Raw genomic sequence first — 15,024 nt, 5'->3', positions numbered from 1 at the left:
CAAATTAGAGAAGCAGATGGCACAGTATCCAGTTAGAGAGGCTGAATGAAACAGGAGAGAGGAGCAGCTCTGTTGGTCAGTGTGGTGACTCATGCTGTGGAAAAACCATCACTCCCAACTATTCTGTCTTCAGCGACCACAAGTTCGGAGAGCTGCACTCAGCCTGCTCTCCTAACATGTCTTTTCTCACGCTCTCTCTTTTCTTTCTTCCATTTACCTTTCATTCCTGGTCAATTATTTCCTTCCTTGTCTTTCTTTACTAGTTTTCTTCTCATTCTCATTCTCATTTTCGTTTCAAACTCGCCCGTCTTTCTTTACCCTGTTTAATTTTTGTTTCTATGAGTCACATTTTGTCCCATCCTTCTCTGTCTCTCTGTCCCTGATCTGTCTCTATCAGTCACCGTGCTTCTCTCACTGACTCACTCCATCTCTCTCACTTTATCTTGTGTTCATTCCCACACTTCTCTTGTGACGTCCATGCCACCCCTGTGCGTGTATGTGTGATATGGGGTTATTGATTTGCAGTTTCATGGTATATAAATGTGTGATGCTGCTGCAGTTCATGTTGCAGAGAAAGAGCAAGGACACTGTATTTCACAGTAAAGTCACGCCCTGTCCTACTTTTCTTTCTTTCTCACCACAATAAAACTTGACAGCTATTAAGTCAGAAAACTTTATTGTTTTTCACTGGCAGAGATGACAAAGTGCTGAATTGCTTTCTGTCTCAAAAAAAGGACGATTTCCAGCTCTACTCCTCTGTCTAGTTTTCCTTCTCCTTCCCTTATTCTTCTTTCTTTTTAAGACACACCTCACTTTCAGTACTTTCACTAAAGGGGAAAAATGTCTCTTATTTTTTTTAGAAAAGCTTGCACACATCAAAACGAGTGCTTCACCTTTTAATGGCGCAGAAATGTTTCTTTGTAACTTTGGCATTTTTTTATAGATTTGTATTCTTGGTCAGTTGCTGTGTGCACATATACGGCATTTGATTGTGTTGCTACAGGGAATTTGACATTTTCATAAAGTAGCTTTAATTGCCACTCAAGTCCACAGTTTCTGTTAAAAAAAAATCATTACGGCTACCACAGTCTGGATATGGTAGCATTTGTCTGGTGGTTTGGTGTTGTGTATTTTTTCCCAGTTCTTGTGTGTCTGTCTAAATGTGTTTTTTGCCTGAGAGCTGCATTCGTTGTTAAAAAGAGTTGATGCGTCTGGATGAGTTTGACTTTGCCTGCCTGTCACCTCAGCTCGTCCTCTGCTGCAGGACTGATGATCGCAGCAGATAAAATAAAGGTCACTAGCCAAACATCAGCATTCATCAGTCATTTAGCCGTGTTTCTATCCTTAACTTTTAATATGTGATAACTTTCTGGGCATTGATGAGAAATCTAATAGTCCTTATATTTCAGTTAACAATATGAATTGTTTTTGGTGCCGATGCAAATCACATTTCATGTTTTCATCTGAAGACGAGGGTGAAAAACAATTCCTGGGTTTGCTTCATAATTGAATTGCCCTTCCCCTGTCACATGCACCATCCTGCCACCATCTCATGGAAATCAATCCAGTAGTTTTTGAGTAATCCTGGTCGCCGATAGACAAACAAACAATGGGCAATAGAAGCAATAACAGAGGAAAAAGTAGAACACTTCACTCAACAATCTTTAAATAATATAAAACTAGTCAAATAGCAGGTGATCAGTAACAGGCCCAGCCATATTAATATTTGTACTAATGTTCTAGTAACATGCTGTATATAAAAACATTTTCTTCTCAGATTGCTTAACAGAAACGGATCATCCCAAAGCTCACATACACCAGCTTAACACACAACATGGTAGGAATGTAACTGAGTCGTGTGAACCAGCATGTATCAGTGTTTTTGCTGACACCGACTTCACAGGGGATAAACAGCACAGCAGCAGAACTGCATCACACACTGAACCAGTCAGAGTCAGCAACCTTGACCCAGTTTCCAGGTAGACTGCACGTCGTGGCCCTTCATACTAATGAAGACCTTATTATAGAGATGGAGCTGAGATGTCACATGGGAGGGGAGGAGACGGGAGGTGCTGAAGCAGGAGAAATGGGAAACGGTAGAGAGGAGACAAGGATATGTGATAATAACAGAGTTTAGAGAGGAGGCTGAGGTGGGAAAGGAGAGAGAGGAGACGTGTTTAGACTTGTACGTCACTGAAACATGTGCACACAAACAAACACAGACAAACACACAACAGTGACAAATATCACACTTGGCTGAAAGCGTCTAGGCGCTTGTTCTCCCATCAGATCCAATTGGAGATTATAACGTCTAAAAGGAGGTTGTGTTTCACCCCTGTCTGTTTGTCTGTTGCTTTGATTATAAACAAGATTAGACAAAAACTACTGGATGGATTACCACACAACTGGAAGGATGCAGTAATGGTCAAGGAAGAACTCATAAAATGTGGGTGACGATAAAGGTATTGATCCAGTTCCATTTAAACATGTGGAATAGAGCAATTTTCAACATTTCAATTGATTTCACATAATTTACAATTTTTTTATAAAATTAAACAATCAAACTTGAATATTATAGGACTAATATGATGAGTGTGTGTAATTTATCTCAGATTCCCCAAAAAGGTCTCGAATCTTATGAATTCAAATATGGTTTCATAAGGAGACTGAACTATATTAAGGACTATATGACATTGAAATTGTGATTGATTCATCTGCAGATTTATTGACTGATTGAGTTTTCTATGGATTGTAATTAAATAACTATTATCATTTACCAGGACTTTGTTCTGTCGGACCAACAATCAAAAAATAATAATCCTAATGACAAAGTAAAGGCTGAGCAGCAACAACACGGAGATGTTGAAAAGAAAAATGAAAGGAAACCTGACAGATAATCCTTGGAGGAGACACCTCAGTTCAATTTAAACACGATGAGCAAACTGAAGCTGATGTGATTCAGACACTTTATCATATTATCTGAAGACACAGACATTCAGTAGGTGCAGAAAATGGGAAGTGAGAGTATGAAGCTTCAGTCCGCATTATGCTCATGTGCATTGTGCATCAATAAGAGACAATAGATCCCAACCCCCTAAACCTCCGAACACTACTGAAAGCCATCCCTTCCTAATGGACACGGGGACAGTGAATCATGTCAACACACTCCCATCTACTGGCTCTTTGTCTAATTAATTCACAGCCCATCTAAATTGCCATCTGTGGATCCGAGGAGGAGGAGGAGAAATGAAATTCACCGGCTTTGGGTTTTTGCCTAATTACTTATATTTTGTTCAGTGGACATGCTGAGGTTTCTGTGATGGAGGCAGTTAACACACATACATCATGTATTTACAGCATATCAGCAATGAGGGATGTATGTGTTCCACTGGGTTGTGCAGCAGTAATATGATGAGCTATTTCCTATTTACTGATATACTTTTATATAGAAATAGAAAGACCTCAGTTCCTAGATCACAAGCAAATAAGAGGAGCAGGGGTTATTTAGGGTTCTAGAATATATCATGATACGTTCCTTCAGTTCTTCTCTGGCCTCTCTTAGATGTTTTAATATTTCCTTTTTCTGCTCTTAGAGCGTAAACTGTTTTTATGACGGGCAGCTGAGGGCAGCCTGATTAACTTGGCAGTACATCGTGGGTTTTTCCAGATTGCAGTGAGTCTGTGTGCAGGACCTAGATCCTTTAATCAACCTTCTGGCCCAGTGATTGTTGACATTAATGCCCTGCGGACGCTCAGGGTGTCTGTGGGTCCTTGTGTCTTGCCGAGTGGGATAATACAGTTTTGCAGGAGTGGGACCTGCTGTTTTGTATTTGCAAGCATGTGAGGTTTTCATACAGCCAGTGCGTTAAAACGTTAAATGGTGTGTGTGAGTGTGTGCACGCATGGTACGTGTGTGCTGTTTATGCCCTTCCCCCAGGGTGAATTATCCCCCCTCCCTCCTCCTGTGAGCTCTTAGTGATCACCAATCAGGTTCCTGTTTTCATTCTAAGAGTGACACAGTCTGACGCTGGGATCTGGCAACGCTGCAGCCCACGAGGTAGAAACGCCGGTCAGTGGGGACGTAGTGGCTGCTGACGGGGGGGTATTAAGCGATACACCCTCACACCTGGTGTGTCAGTAGTAGTCGGATGCACAGATGGGAAGAGAGAAGTGAGGGTGGATTACAGCCACCAGTCTGGACTGAGCAGAAGAGAGGAGGTTGTTGTCTCTCTGGGTCTCTTCCTTCTTTTTTTCCATCTTAACCATGGGAGTTCTTCAAATGCTGAACAGACTAAGGTAACCACAGCTTCACTGTTGTTTGAAAATCTGTGTTCAACCACATAAAGGAACAGAAAATGGGTTGAAAAGGAGGATGACACACTTTTAACTGACCCCCTAATAAAAGATTTAAACTGCATCTGTTCAGTTTGCATGTAAAGACGATAATTCGATATTTTGCTACCTGACTAGAATCACTTTTGTTCGATGTGCTCCACTTCCTCCTCCACCTGAATGAGATTCTGTCACAGACACGTGCAGCTTCTCAGACTTTTGCAGCTCTGCACGTGGGAGGTGAAGACAAAAGAGGGGGACAAATGTAAAAATGCTGCAGTAACACTCCAGGGAGATGAGTGTTTCTGGTGTTAATTGCCTCTGCCCCTCCTGGTGAGCTTTTGGGCTGCAGTTTTGGGGCTTAAGGGGTGTGTGTGTGTGCTAGAGTGTGTGTGTGTGTTGGTGTCGGTGTGCTAGTGTGTGTCTAGGCGAGTGAAATGTTGCTGATGAGGTGAATCAGAAATCTGTAGAGCTGAGCTGAGCAGCATTGTCTTTGTCTGGAGACCAGGTGCTGAGGTCGGGGAGGGAGCGTGTTTCCTCAAGGTCGTCCCTGCTTCACTGCACTCGTTTTTGCAATGACACACGCATGTGCATCTGTGAGTGAGTGCCGGGATGTTCACCATAAAAAACTGATGAGATTGGCCTGATTGTTGGTGAAGAATTGATTCTGAAAGCATGTTTAATTGATGATGAGATATATTGTGTGTGTGTGTGTGTATGTCTGCAATTTATCAAGATAATGATATTTATTTAGCACAAGCAGAGCAATTAGGAACAGTTGGGACTAAAAATGTGAGTAAAAAAACCCAAAACTCAAACTAAACATGAGGCTGAATTGGAATGTTTTTTTACAGCACTTGCAAAAAGGGCAATAAAAGGAAATGCCGGCTTTACCATGAACCATGTGGCGTTTCTTCGTTATTCTTTTACTTGTGCATTACTCTAGTAAACAAATGTTATAGTCTCACAGTTCACACATCTTTACCTAGAAAATAAGCATCTAACATTCATAAGAAACCTCATGGGTACAATGACTGTCAGGTGGATATCTTTGCAGTCCTCAGTCCTCAGCAGCAGCTCGACCTCTGACTGTACGTTGACCTGATTCTTTGACAGGACCCGGAACAGCCATGGTTCAAATCCCTCCAGCGGATCCCACTTGTCTCGTTCAGGCTGGCTGGTGCTTTACCTGCTGAACAATAACAAATCTGACCTCTATTTTATAAAATAGAAATAATCTATAAATTAGGTCAATGCCTTAATCGCTCCTCTCAACTACCACAGGTCTGCTGAACATTATTTACTAAGTGGATGATTGGCTTATCCCTAGCATGTGAAAAGCCATGTTACCATGTCACCTAGTTACCCAAGTGTGTCTGTGGAATGAGTCAGGAAGGAAACAACTTCGATCAAACAAACCTCACTCATTTAGCAATGTTATATTTGCTGAAAAGCGTGAAAAATATATATTCCTTCATAAACTTCTGCACTGTAGATTGTTCTAGTTCTTGAGAGGATTCTCTGAAATGGAGCGAGGTTGGTGAATTATTTATACGCAGACTGGAAGATATTTATATATTACTCGTATCGGTGGGGGGGTCAACAGAGACACCTGCTGGAGAAATAAGCACAAAGCAGTTGGTCTAGCCCACTTCCAGAATTAGTCGGTGGCAACATTTATCTTGTTGAGCTAAATGATCGAATGTGACACAGCTTCATTATTTTCTCCTCCAGAATAACTACCTGGTGTTCATGGCAGAGCTTTTTTCGTGGTTCGAGGTGGTCAAGCCGTCCTTTGTGAAACCGAGACTGCTGGACAGCGAAGGCACAGGCAAGTAGAAGTACTGCATTCAAGCAAGAGCAGCATCAGTATCGTGCCTTGGTGCACATGAAACATACACATGCTCATATTTGATCATCTCTGTTGTATCACCTCAGAAACATTATCCTTGTTGAAGAATATACCAGCCATCCCCATCTCCAAGGCAACCAAGAGAAGCTTCCTGGAAAGACCCCCCAGTCCCGAAAGAGTCAGGTATGTTGAAATTATGTTTTATTTATGTGACACTTTATAAAATGAATTATCTGATGTATGAATTTCTAAAAACACATTAGCAAAGAGCTGCTCTTTGATCAATTTCTTTATGCTGGTTGTGGGACTGATTGTCAAAATCCTTATCTGAACAAATTAAAGCTAAAAAGACAAATAACCATATTAAATATATATCGTAAGCATATATATTAAAATGTATAACATTTTTCATTTTCTTTCTGTCCTTCTCTAGTTTGCCCCTCCGACCTCAGCCTAAAAACTCAGGTGATTTTTGGAAAGATTTATTTACTCTTACTCAAAATCCTACCATTACGTTTAAATACTACAGTGTGATTTCTAAGGCACATAGCCGCTCTCTGAGTCTTACCTTGTATTCTTCTTTCCTGCAGGAGACATGAGGAAGTCGACCTCAATGTCTTTTGTTGATGGAAACCTCGGCACCTGGCCCAAAGAGAAGAGGTCGGTTATAATGCTGTTTCAAAATATATCATATCCCCAAGTGTCTCTCCTTAAATAACCTTTTCAAATATGTTACTATAAAAAGTTAATCATATCGTTCCTTTTTGTGCCTGTGTTCAGGTCCGGGCCTTACGGAGTGTCTTTTGACATCCCCTTTGACAGAGAGGACTCTGGTCCCACTGCCTCCACACGAGGCATGGTCAGGTCTGTCAGCACCGACGACGGCTCCGGTTTCAAGGTCCACAGCCTGCCCAGAGGAATGAAGCGCAACTTGTCCTTCCAGCCGGTGAACGGTCAGAGCATTGGCATCGAGGAGGAGGGCTGCCCAGACAGCCTAGCTGGTGCGGAACCCAGCAGGCGAGCTTTTCCCAGTGGACACGAGGGCGCCATGGCAACAGCTCCCTCCATCGAGGAGGCCCTTCAGATTATCCACAGTCCCAGCAGGCCCCCGGTGGAGGGTATCAACAGCGGTTTCTTCCTCCACAGTCAGGGACAGGGCGCCGGTGGCTTAGAGCCGGTGTCAGAGTTGGACTCCAAAGGACCCTCGAGCACCACAGACACCACAGGGCTGGACACAGGCGTCCAGCTCCGAACAGAGGACATGCTAGACGAGGATTCCTCTTTGAAAGACTCCGTGAACATGGAGCTGGACATGGACACGCCGAGCCCATGCCCGAGCAGCCAGAGCAAATCCCCCTCAGGAACGAAGCTGACCAACTTTGCCGAGCATAAGTTCAAGAAGATCAATCCATCGGCGCCAGACTCCGGCAGGGGCTCGCTCAAGACCACGCCCGAGGGCTCCGAGTTTGGCCTCCCGTTATCCGTCTCCTGGGCGCCGACCCCTGAGCACAGCCCCGTCCACCAGCAGACCCCGGCGCCCCCTACTGTCCGGGCGTCGCCCACGCCTGTCCAGCTTCCACCCAATGACCCCGCTCAAGTCATGGCTACGGAGATGGTGCAGCTGAGGATGAGGCTGGAGGAGAAACGGAAAGCCATCGAAGCGCAGAAGAAGAAAGTGGAGGCTGCTTTTACCAGGCACCGGCAGAAGACGGGTCACTCGGCGTTCCTCAATGTGGTGAAGAGGAAAGGGGACGGCGCTGCGAGCGGTGAGGAGGGAGGCAAAGTTGAGGGAGAAGGAAAGGCAGCAAGTCCCGTCTTTAAATTCGGGAGGAGCAAGGCCGACACACCCGATGGGGCGGAGCAAAGCAACACAGCCTCCTGCTGGACAAAGTCACCAGGAGCAGGAGAGGAGGGAGGACAAAGCCCGGCTCAGCTGACCGAAGTGGACCTCACAGAGTACACACGGTCCATCGATAAGCTCAACCACTCGCTGGCCTTCCTCCAGACCGAGATGCAGCGCCTGGCTCAGCAGCAGGAGGTCATCATGGCCATGAGGGAGCAGCAGCATCAGCAGGCGTGGGTGGTCGCTCCTCCGTTCACCGACCCCTCGCCACAAAAGCACCGAGCTGTCACCCGCTCCTCAGGACCCTCCTCTCCCGCCGACTCCCCTCGTTCCACCCACCGCTCTCCAACCAGCATCAAGCGCAAATCGGCCTCCTTCCACTCGCGCAGTCCTCGCACCCCCCGTCCCACCGAGCTCAAGCTGACCCCCTTCAACCGGGTCCTGAACGCCCCGCAGTCTGTGGACAGCATCCCGAGGCTGCGGCGGTTTTCTCCCTGCCAGCCTTTGGCGAGTACCTTTGTTTACATGGGGGAGAAACCGGCGCGTGTCAATCCAGAGACAGTGGCCCCAGATGGAGAGAAAGACAAGGAGGCGGATCTCCTCCTTTCCCCAGAGAGGGAGATTGCCAGTATTTGTGTAGCCCACTCACCCCCTACCTCCCCGAGCCTGCAGAACAAAATAAAGCAAACAAAAGTAGATTCAAACGCCAAAACCCAGGAAACGGCGGCACACAGCCAATCCGAGATCGCCGACATGGAGAAAGTTGACCAGAAACCCGCTGTTCAGAAGTCAGCTGTAGATGTTCTGGCCCACCCTGTGGTGGAGACCTTCACGGTGACACCTACTGAGATCCCTACCCAGCCAGAAGCCTCGGGTCAAGCCAAGAGCAACCTGATCGAGGTTCCACTGTTAGTGGGGAAGACGCTGGAGGACCTGACACTGGATGATGGTTTGGATATGCAGCAGGGAGATGTGGACGGCCCAGAGGAGGAGCAGAGGAGGGGTCGCGGTTTCTTCTTCAAGGTAGGTTGTTGTTTCTGTCCCCATATTAAATGGAGGAGTGTTTTCTGATTCCATTGCTTTATTTCTGCTCACTATAGATGTTTTGTTGCATCTTCTCGATTTAAAAACAAAGAAAATGATTTGCACAAAAGCTAAATAATGTACAGTATATTACAGAATTCTTTCAATGAAGTACAGAGCACCCAAGGAGTAATTGCTAAAAATTTTGGGAGGATCACTTTTGCGTTCACTTACCCCAGGCAACATGTTTTGCATTCTCTGGCAATACCTTTGAGTTACTTTGCGATACTATTGCGAGAAAACCCAATTGTATCGCAAGGTAACACAACACTTTAGTGAGGGAATGCAATAGCAATCAGTCTCCACTTGACCCTTTTTGTGGCTCCGTACACAGTTTAATAAAAATATATATTTTGTCTAGATTTGATTAATCATATACATTTGTTGCATCCCATTTGCTCAACAAGTGAAAAGCACAGAATAAAAACGCAGACAATAATATCACTCATGGTAAAAGGAAAAGCTAAAACATAGAAGCAGCATCATAAATAATAAAAACCATAGCGTGCAGCCTCCAGGCTACAGCCGCACAAAATCACTAGAGGCCTTAAAATATGTTGGTGCAGCTCGGTAGAAAAAGAAATTACACATTTGAACCTCAGGGCAGCCATGTTTGTTTTTATCAGCAACCGAACATGTTCCTGACACAAGATGAAGATTGGTTCCGGAAATCTTGACTGGGAGACGAGTGTAATCTTCCTCATTTATGTCGGTTCGCTCGCCGCTGTCTGAGCTCCGATGTAGGTCAGAAAACTGGGGCTGTTGTGAATAATTCAGGCCCAGCTGTGGAAAAGCAGGGTCAGAGAAGTGTTAGACTGAAGAGATGCAGAGAGTGGAAACTTATAGATGATTCATGAAATAAAAATCGAGACGAAACCGAATTGTACCTTGCATTTATATATTTAATACAAATTTAAACATTTCTTTGCCAAAGAACAAAGAATCTCATAATTTTCACTATCTCCCTTAATTATCCCCTTACTGCCTGAATTAATTTCCAATTATATAAAAATATTATTTGTGTTTTTGGCTGTCATACAGATTCTAAATTAAGTGGAGAGTGTTAATTTCAATATAGCATATACAATAGATATAAAATTTAGGTATGAGACAAATTAGCGACATTAGGCATAATGGGGCATAAACGTAATTTAACAAATTTTCCAGTCTCTGGTATGTAGATTATTAAATTGATGCTGCTTTTGCTTGAAATTGAATAACAACATATCTTTCTATAAAATCATTGCTGTTCTATCATCACAGTATTTCAAATACAGCTTAATATCTCAAAATAACTTTGCTGCACAGTACCAAGGGGCTAGTATGTGTTCTCCACTCCGACCACTAGATGGCAGCAGAGTAATACCAATACCTTCATGGTATGTGTAGAATTTGCACCATCAGGCATTAGTGGGATAAAAAGACCGGAATGGGGTTTGAGGCGAATTCGCAACATTCGTCAAAACAAGGGGTTATACAAAGAACATGTGACCTTTCACAGCATCACGTTTCAGATTTCATTCATCATATCAGATAAGAAGAATAAAAGTATCAAACAGTCATAATACTCAGATAAGCCTCTTTAGCTGCAGCGTGTCACAACCATAAAAGATCCTAATAAACTGTAGATAAACCAGTTTTACATTATGTTATGAGGTTGCAAATGCCACTGAGTTCTTACTCTGCTGAGAACATCATTTACCTGAAGCAGTGGAAGTTGACCCGCTCTGTTCCCCCCCCCCCACGGCTCAGGAGGATGGGAAGCCCGAGGAGAACATGGCCCAGAAGAGGGCGGCGCTGCTGGAGAAGAGGATGAGGAGGGAGAAGGAGAGTCAGCAGAAGAAGATGCAGCTGGACACCGAGCTGGAGCAGAAGAAAGAGGAAGCTCGGTATGTTTACACGTCAGGAGAATAAGTCCACAGGCGCTTTCAACGCACAATTAGGGCCATGCAGTGTTGTGTGATCTTTCTTATTAACTAGCATTTCACATCACGCTCTAATAACAGGACACTTTTCTTGCAGTAAGGTTATATTGAAAAGAAAAGAGTTTAGTAAACACTCGCTCCTACAACATGTACTTTATATATCAATGTCTTAATCTGACATTCATTTAGCAAACTAACAGTCCAAGGTGACATGACTGAGAGGTTCCAGGTTTGAATCCTGTAGGTGTGAGTGTCAGCTGACCCTCGAAGGATGAGCAGTAGAGATGAGTAGTAGGATGGATGGATTGATTAAAAAGAGAAAGAAAAGCAGAACATCTTTACTTTTGAGAGAGAGAGAGACATTTAAAAAAATTGAAATACTCAAACTGATGATTGATCTTTGAATCGTCAAAATAACGTTCTCCACTACACTGCAGAAAATAATAAGCAAGTTAAAAGTGCATAACATCCTGAACTCAAACCCTGTGCGTTCAGATTGAAAGCAGAGGAGGAGCGTCTCAGGAAGGAGGAGGACAAGTCCAGGAGGGAGTTCATCAAACAGGAGTATCTCAGGAGGAAGCAGCTCAAGCTCATGCAGGACATGGACACCGTCATCAAACCTCGACCAGGGGGCGGCACCAAGCAGAGGCGGGGCCGGCCCAAGTCCATCCATCGCGACAGCATGGACTCCCCCAAAACCCCTGTCAGAGCTGCCACAGGTAACCATGGAAACGGCCCGTCTCCGGCAGAGCGGTCCACGTCATCCCGTCTGTCGAATCTGTGTCATGCTGTCACTGCTGCTTTGTGCCACTTGAATATATCTTATACAACCAGCTATTCTTCTATTATAGTCCTGATTTTTCTTGAATATGTCAAATAAAAGTATAAATCTAAATTAAGCATTCACCTGGTTGAAGTAAAATCTTAGTCTAATAGGAAATAATGTTTTTTGTGTTGTAACATTTACACAAAATTATAGAGATTCAAATTTAACACCAATATACTGAAGGAGAAATGCAGCACTAGTGTGTTTTATATGTGTTCTCATATATGAGTGTGTATTTCTACACATTTAACCATGTATTGCAGGATGTACATCAGTTTTGTGTGTGTTTAATGTGAGAGTTAATCGTAGTCACAGAGCTGAAGCTGCATTTCTCTGTAACGATGTTGGCACAAACCCAAGTGGCCGGTCCGGTGCTGTGCTCATTCGTGGTGTTGGTGTAACCGTGTCGTGCTGTGCCACATGTCGTTGTCTCACATCCAGGTTCACGCCAACGTGTCTTTTCAGTCTCCAGCTTGTCCCTGGCGTCGCTCCGCCTGGGAGACGGCGACAGCGTCCAGTCTGAGAAGAGGACGCCGAGGTGAGTTCGGCTTTTAATCAACTAAGTCTCTGAGGTGACGGTGTAATGAAACTCAGATTCACTCAGGAATACAGCAGTCAGCTATATTTAGTAAACATGATAAGGATTAAAAGCTTTATGCTTGATAATGCAATTTGAAAAAATCCACAAAAAATTTAAATTTTCTTTAAGAATAACAATTATCACACTAGCTTAAACAAGTATTAGATTATGCATAACACGTACAATATTTTTACAGCTACAAACAACTTCATATGAAACCTGAAAATATCTGACAAACTTGAACTCATGTGTTTTAATGGTCATATTTTCTGATCCTTTTTTAAATCCAAGCTGTCCAGACTAACTCACGTCCTCAGGTCTAACATTTCTCCTGTGTATATCTCTCCTTCTTTTGTTTACTACCTTCTTTCCTGCTGTTTCACACTTGTCAGAAGTGCTAGTTTAGCCTCTGGCAGCCTCCTCCACTTTCTGAGCTCTCCTAAACTGAGAAGGAGAAGGTTTGTTTCTGCTTCTCTGTTAAACCCTTAAGGTGCTTCACGCTATCCTGAGTCCCAATCCTTTACCCAAAACCCTGTCCCACCTTCACTGGGTTTTATCAGGGATTGAATGAGCACATGTAGAAAAAACTTGTATGTCCTCCTTTTTTAGAAAGATCCTCATGTCTAACTTCGAATCACTGCTCAAACGCTTCGCATTCAGCCACATCGCTCCCACTAAACAATCACTTGTCGCTCTGCTGCATCCTTTGCACCAATTTACACTCCCTGCTCTGTTTTTCTTCACTTAACAAAACATCTAATTAAATTATCAAGCTTTGTTTAGAGCCACTCACGTCACATATTCGTGCTGTAGAACCCACCCTGAACAAGAAGGGGCACTCAGTAGAGCACGTACCTCAGCCAAGGCCCAACAGTCTCCTTGATAAACCACATTTACATCAGCTAGATTTAGATCTTTATTTGGATCCGCACCAAGGAGCACACACACATAACTATCAGTCCCCTGAATGCACCTAATTGTTTTCATCGAGATCCTTCAAGTTCTACTGTGGGAAATTGGTTAAAATGTCAAAGAAATGCCCCAACTTGCAATGTTAAAGAAGGTGGAGTAAAATAAACCCTGGATCTGCCCCTTTATTCACATCTTGTCCAAAATTGAATGGGTTCTTCATTGGCCTTTGTCCTGTAAAACATTACATCCTTGGTGGAGGTTATAAAGTTCCATCTAACCCCATATTTTGAAATTCATCCAGTAAAACCTCAAAATATATTGAATACAAATGAGACTATGTATCTCATTGGCAGATTCATTTTTTTGGACAAATTAAAGCTAAAATGACCTGTGTGGGCGGCTTATATTCCCTGTAAAACGCCACCTGCACATTTGAGCTAATTGTGGATTCCGATTAGATAAATTCACATAATTACAGAGGCGGAATAATGTCTAAATTGTTTTAAACAAGTGGAATTGGAAAAAACAAAGATGCAGGAGACACATAGTGTGATGCCAGTCCACACAAAGAGCAAGTAAATGCCAAGTGCTGCACTACATTTGACTGAGCTCTTTCACTGACCTTCAGTGCACCACACTGCTTCACGTCCCTGCGCTCACTGCTTGTGCTTGCGAGCTCTGCTGCTTCAGTAGTTACTGCAAGGCTGCACAAACCCAAACAATCCAAAACTCCGACTGTGCACTGAGACACAGTTTCCACCACAGTGGAGGAAGGACCTACGCAAACATGATGTCGACAGGGCGGGAAAATTACACCAGCCAACGGCTCGACCGTAACTTTGTTGGTTCATTTACAGAAATGGATTTTCAGAGAGGTTTTTCTAAAATATCTTAGTTGGCTTTTATACTGCAGCATTCTCCTGCCCTGCCCACAGTGTGATTTGCTGAGTGTTCGGGAGAAGCACCCATGCAGAAACGTTTTCTAATTTACTCTGTGTGTGTGTGTGTGTGTTTTCCAGACCAGACTCTGCAGATGGCTTCCTGTCCCCGAGTCGCTCCAGCAGCAGAAACGGAGAGAAGGACTGGGAGAACGGATCCACAACCTCCTCTGTTACATCCAACACAGACTACACTGGTACGTGCACTGAGCATGTTTCCTCTGCAGAATGGGTTCTTCATGCAAACACAATAATGCTAATTGGAAGTCATGGAATCGGAGGATTCCTTAATTTTGTTCTTCTTGGGGAAATGTTTCCCTTACACTTATATTCTAATACTAAAATGAAGTGTTTTTCAATTATCTTCTGTTTTATATTATGACTTTAATGTTGTCATTCTGCAACCTGAATGCTGTGTTCACTGCTCATAATGCTTTGTCAGACTGAACAGAATCCTCATACATGATTTATCAAAAGAAAATGGGGAGAGGAGTCTTTGACGTAACTGGAGTAGTTGCCATAACAACAGCCTCATCCTGACGTCCTCTCCTCTGTTCTCATTCAGGACCGAAGCTCTACAAGGAGCCCAGTGCAAAGTCTAATAAGCACATTATACAGAACGCCATGGCCCACTGCTGCCTCGCAGGCAAGGTCAACGAGGGGCAGAAGAATAAGATCCTGGAGGTAAGAGAATGAACGCCATCAAGTTGTATCAGCTTTGAATCTGTTCCCT

The 15,024-nt window shown here is 43.7% G+C and overlaps 1 protein-coding gene across 1 annotated transcript in view; it reads left to right on the top strand.

The window, feature by feature from the left end:
• Positions 1-15,024, top strand: part of camsap2a (calmodulin regulated spectrin-associated protein family, member 2a) — a 45,404-nt gene that overhangs the window by 27,881 nt on the left and 2,499 nt on the right. The window contains exons 8-18 of the mRNA XM_061078409.1: positions 6,067-6,163; positions 6,271-6,367; positions 6,618-6,649; positions 6,775-6,844; positions 6,965-9,050; positions 10,863-10,999; positions 11,531-11,754; positions 12,327-12,399; positions 12,834-12,899; positions 14,373-14,488; positions 14,857-14,975. Coding sequence (XP_060934392.1) covers positions 6,067-6,163; positions 6,271-6,367; positions 6,618-6,649; positions 6,775-6,844; positions 6,965-9,050; positions 10,863-10,999; positions 11,531-11,754; positions 12,327-12,399; positions 12,834-12,899; positions 14,373-14,488; positions 14,857-14,975 — 3,117 coding nt within the window. The remainder of the gene's footprint in view (positions 1-6,066; positions 6,164-6,270; positions 6,368-6,617; positions 6,650-6,774; positions 6,845-6,964; positions 9,051-10,862; positions 11,000-11,530; positions 11,755-12,326; positions 12,400-12,833; positions 12,900-14,372; positions 14,489-14,856; positions 14,976-15,024) is intronic.

The sequence above is a fragment of the Limanda limanda genome, chromosome 9, assembly GCF_963576545.1.
Source record: "Limanda limanda chromosome 9, fLimLim1.1, whole genome shotgun sequence".
Classification (NCBI taxonomy): domain Eukaryota; kingdom Metazoa; phylum Chordata; class Actinopteri; order Pleuronectiformes; family Pleuronectidae; genus Limanda; species Limanda limanda.
This window is presented reverse-complemented; position numbering and strand designations above follow the sequence as displayed.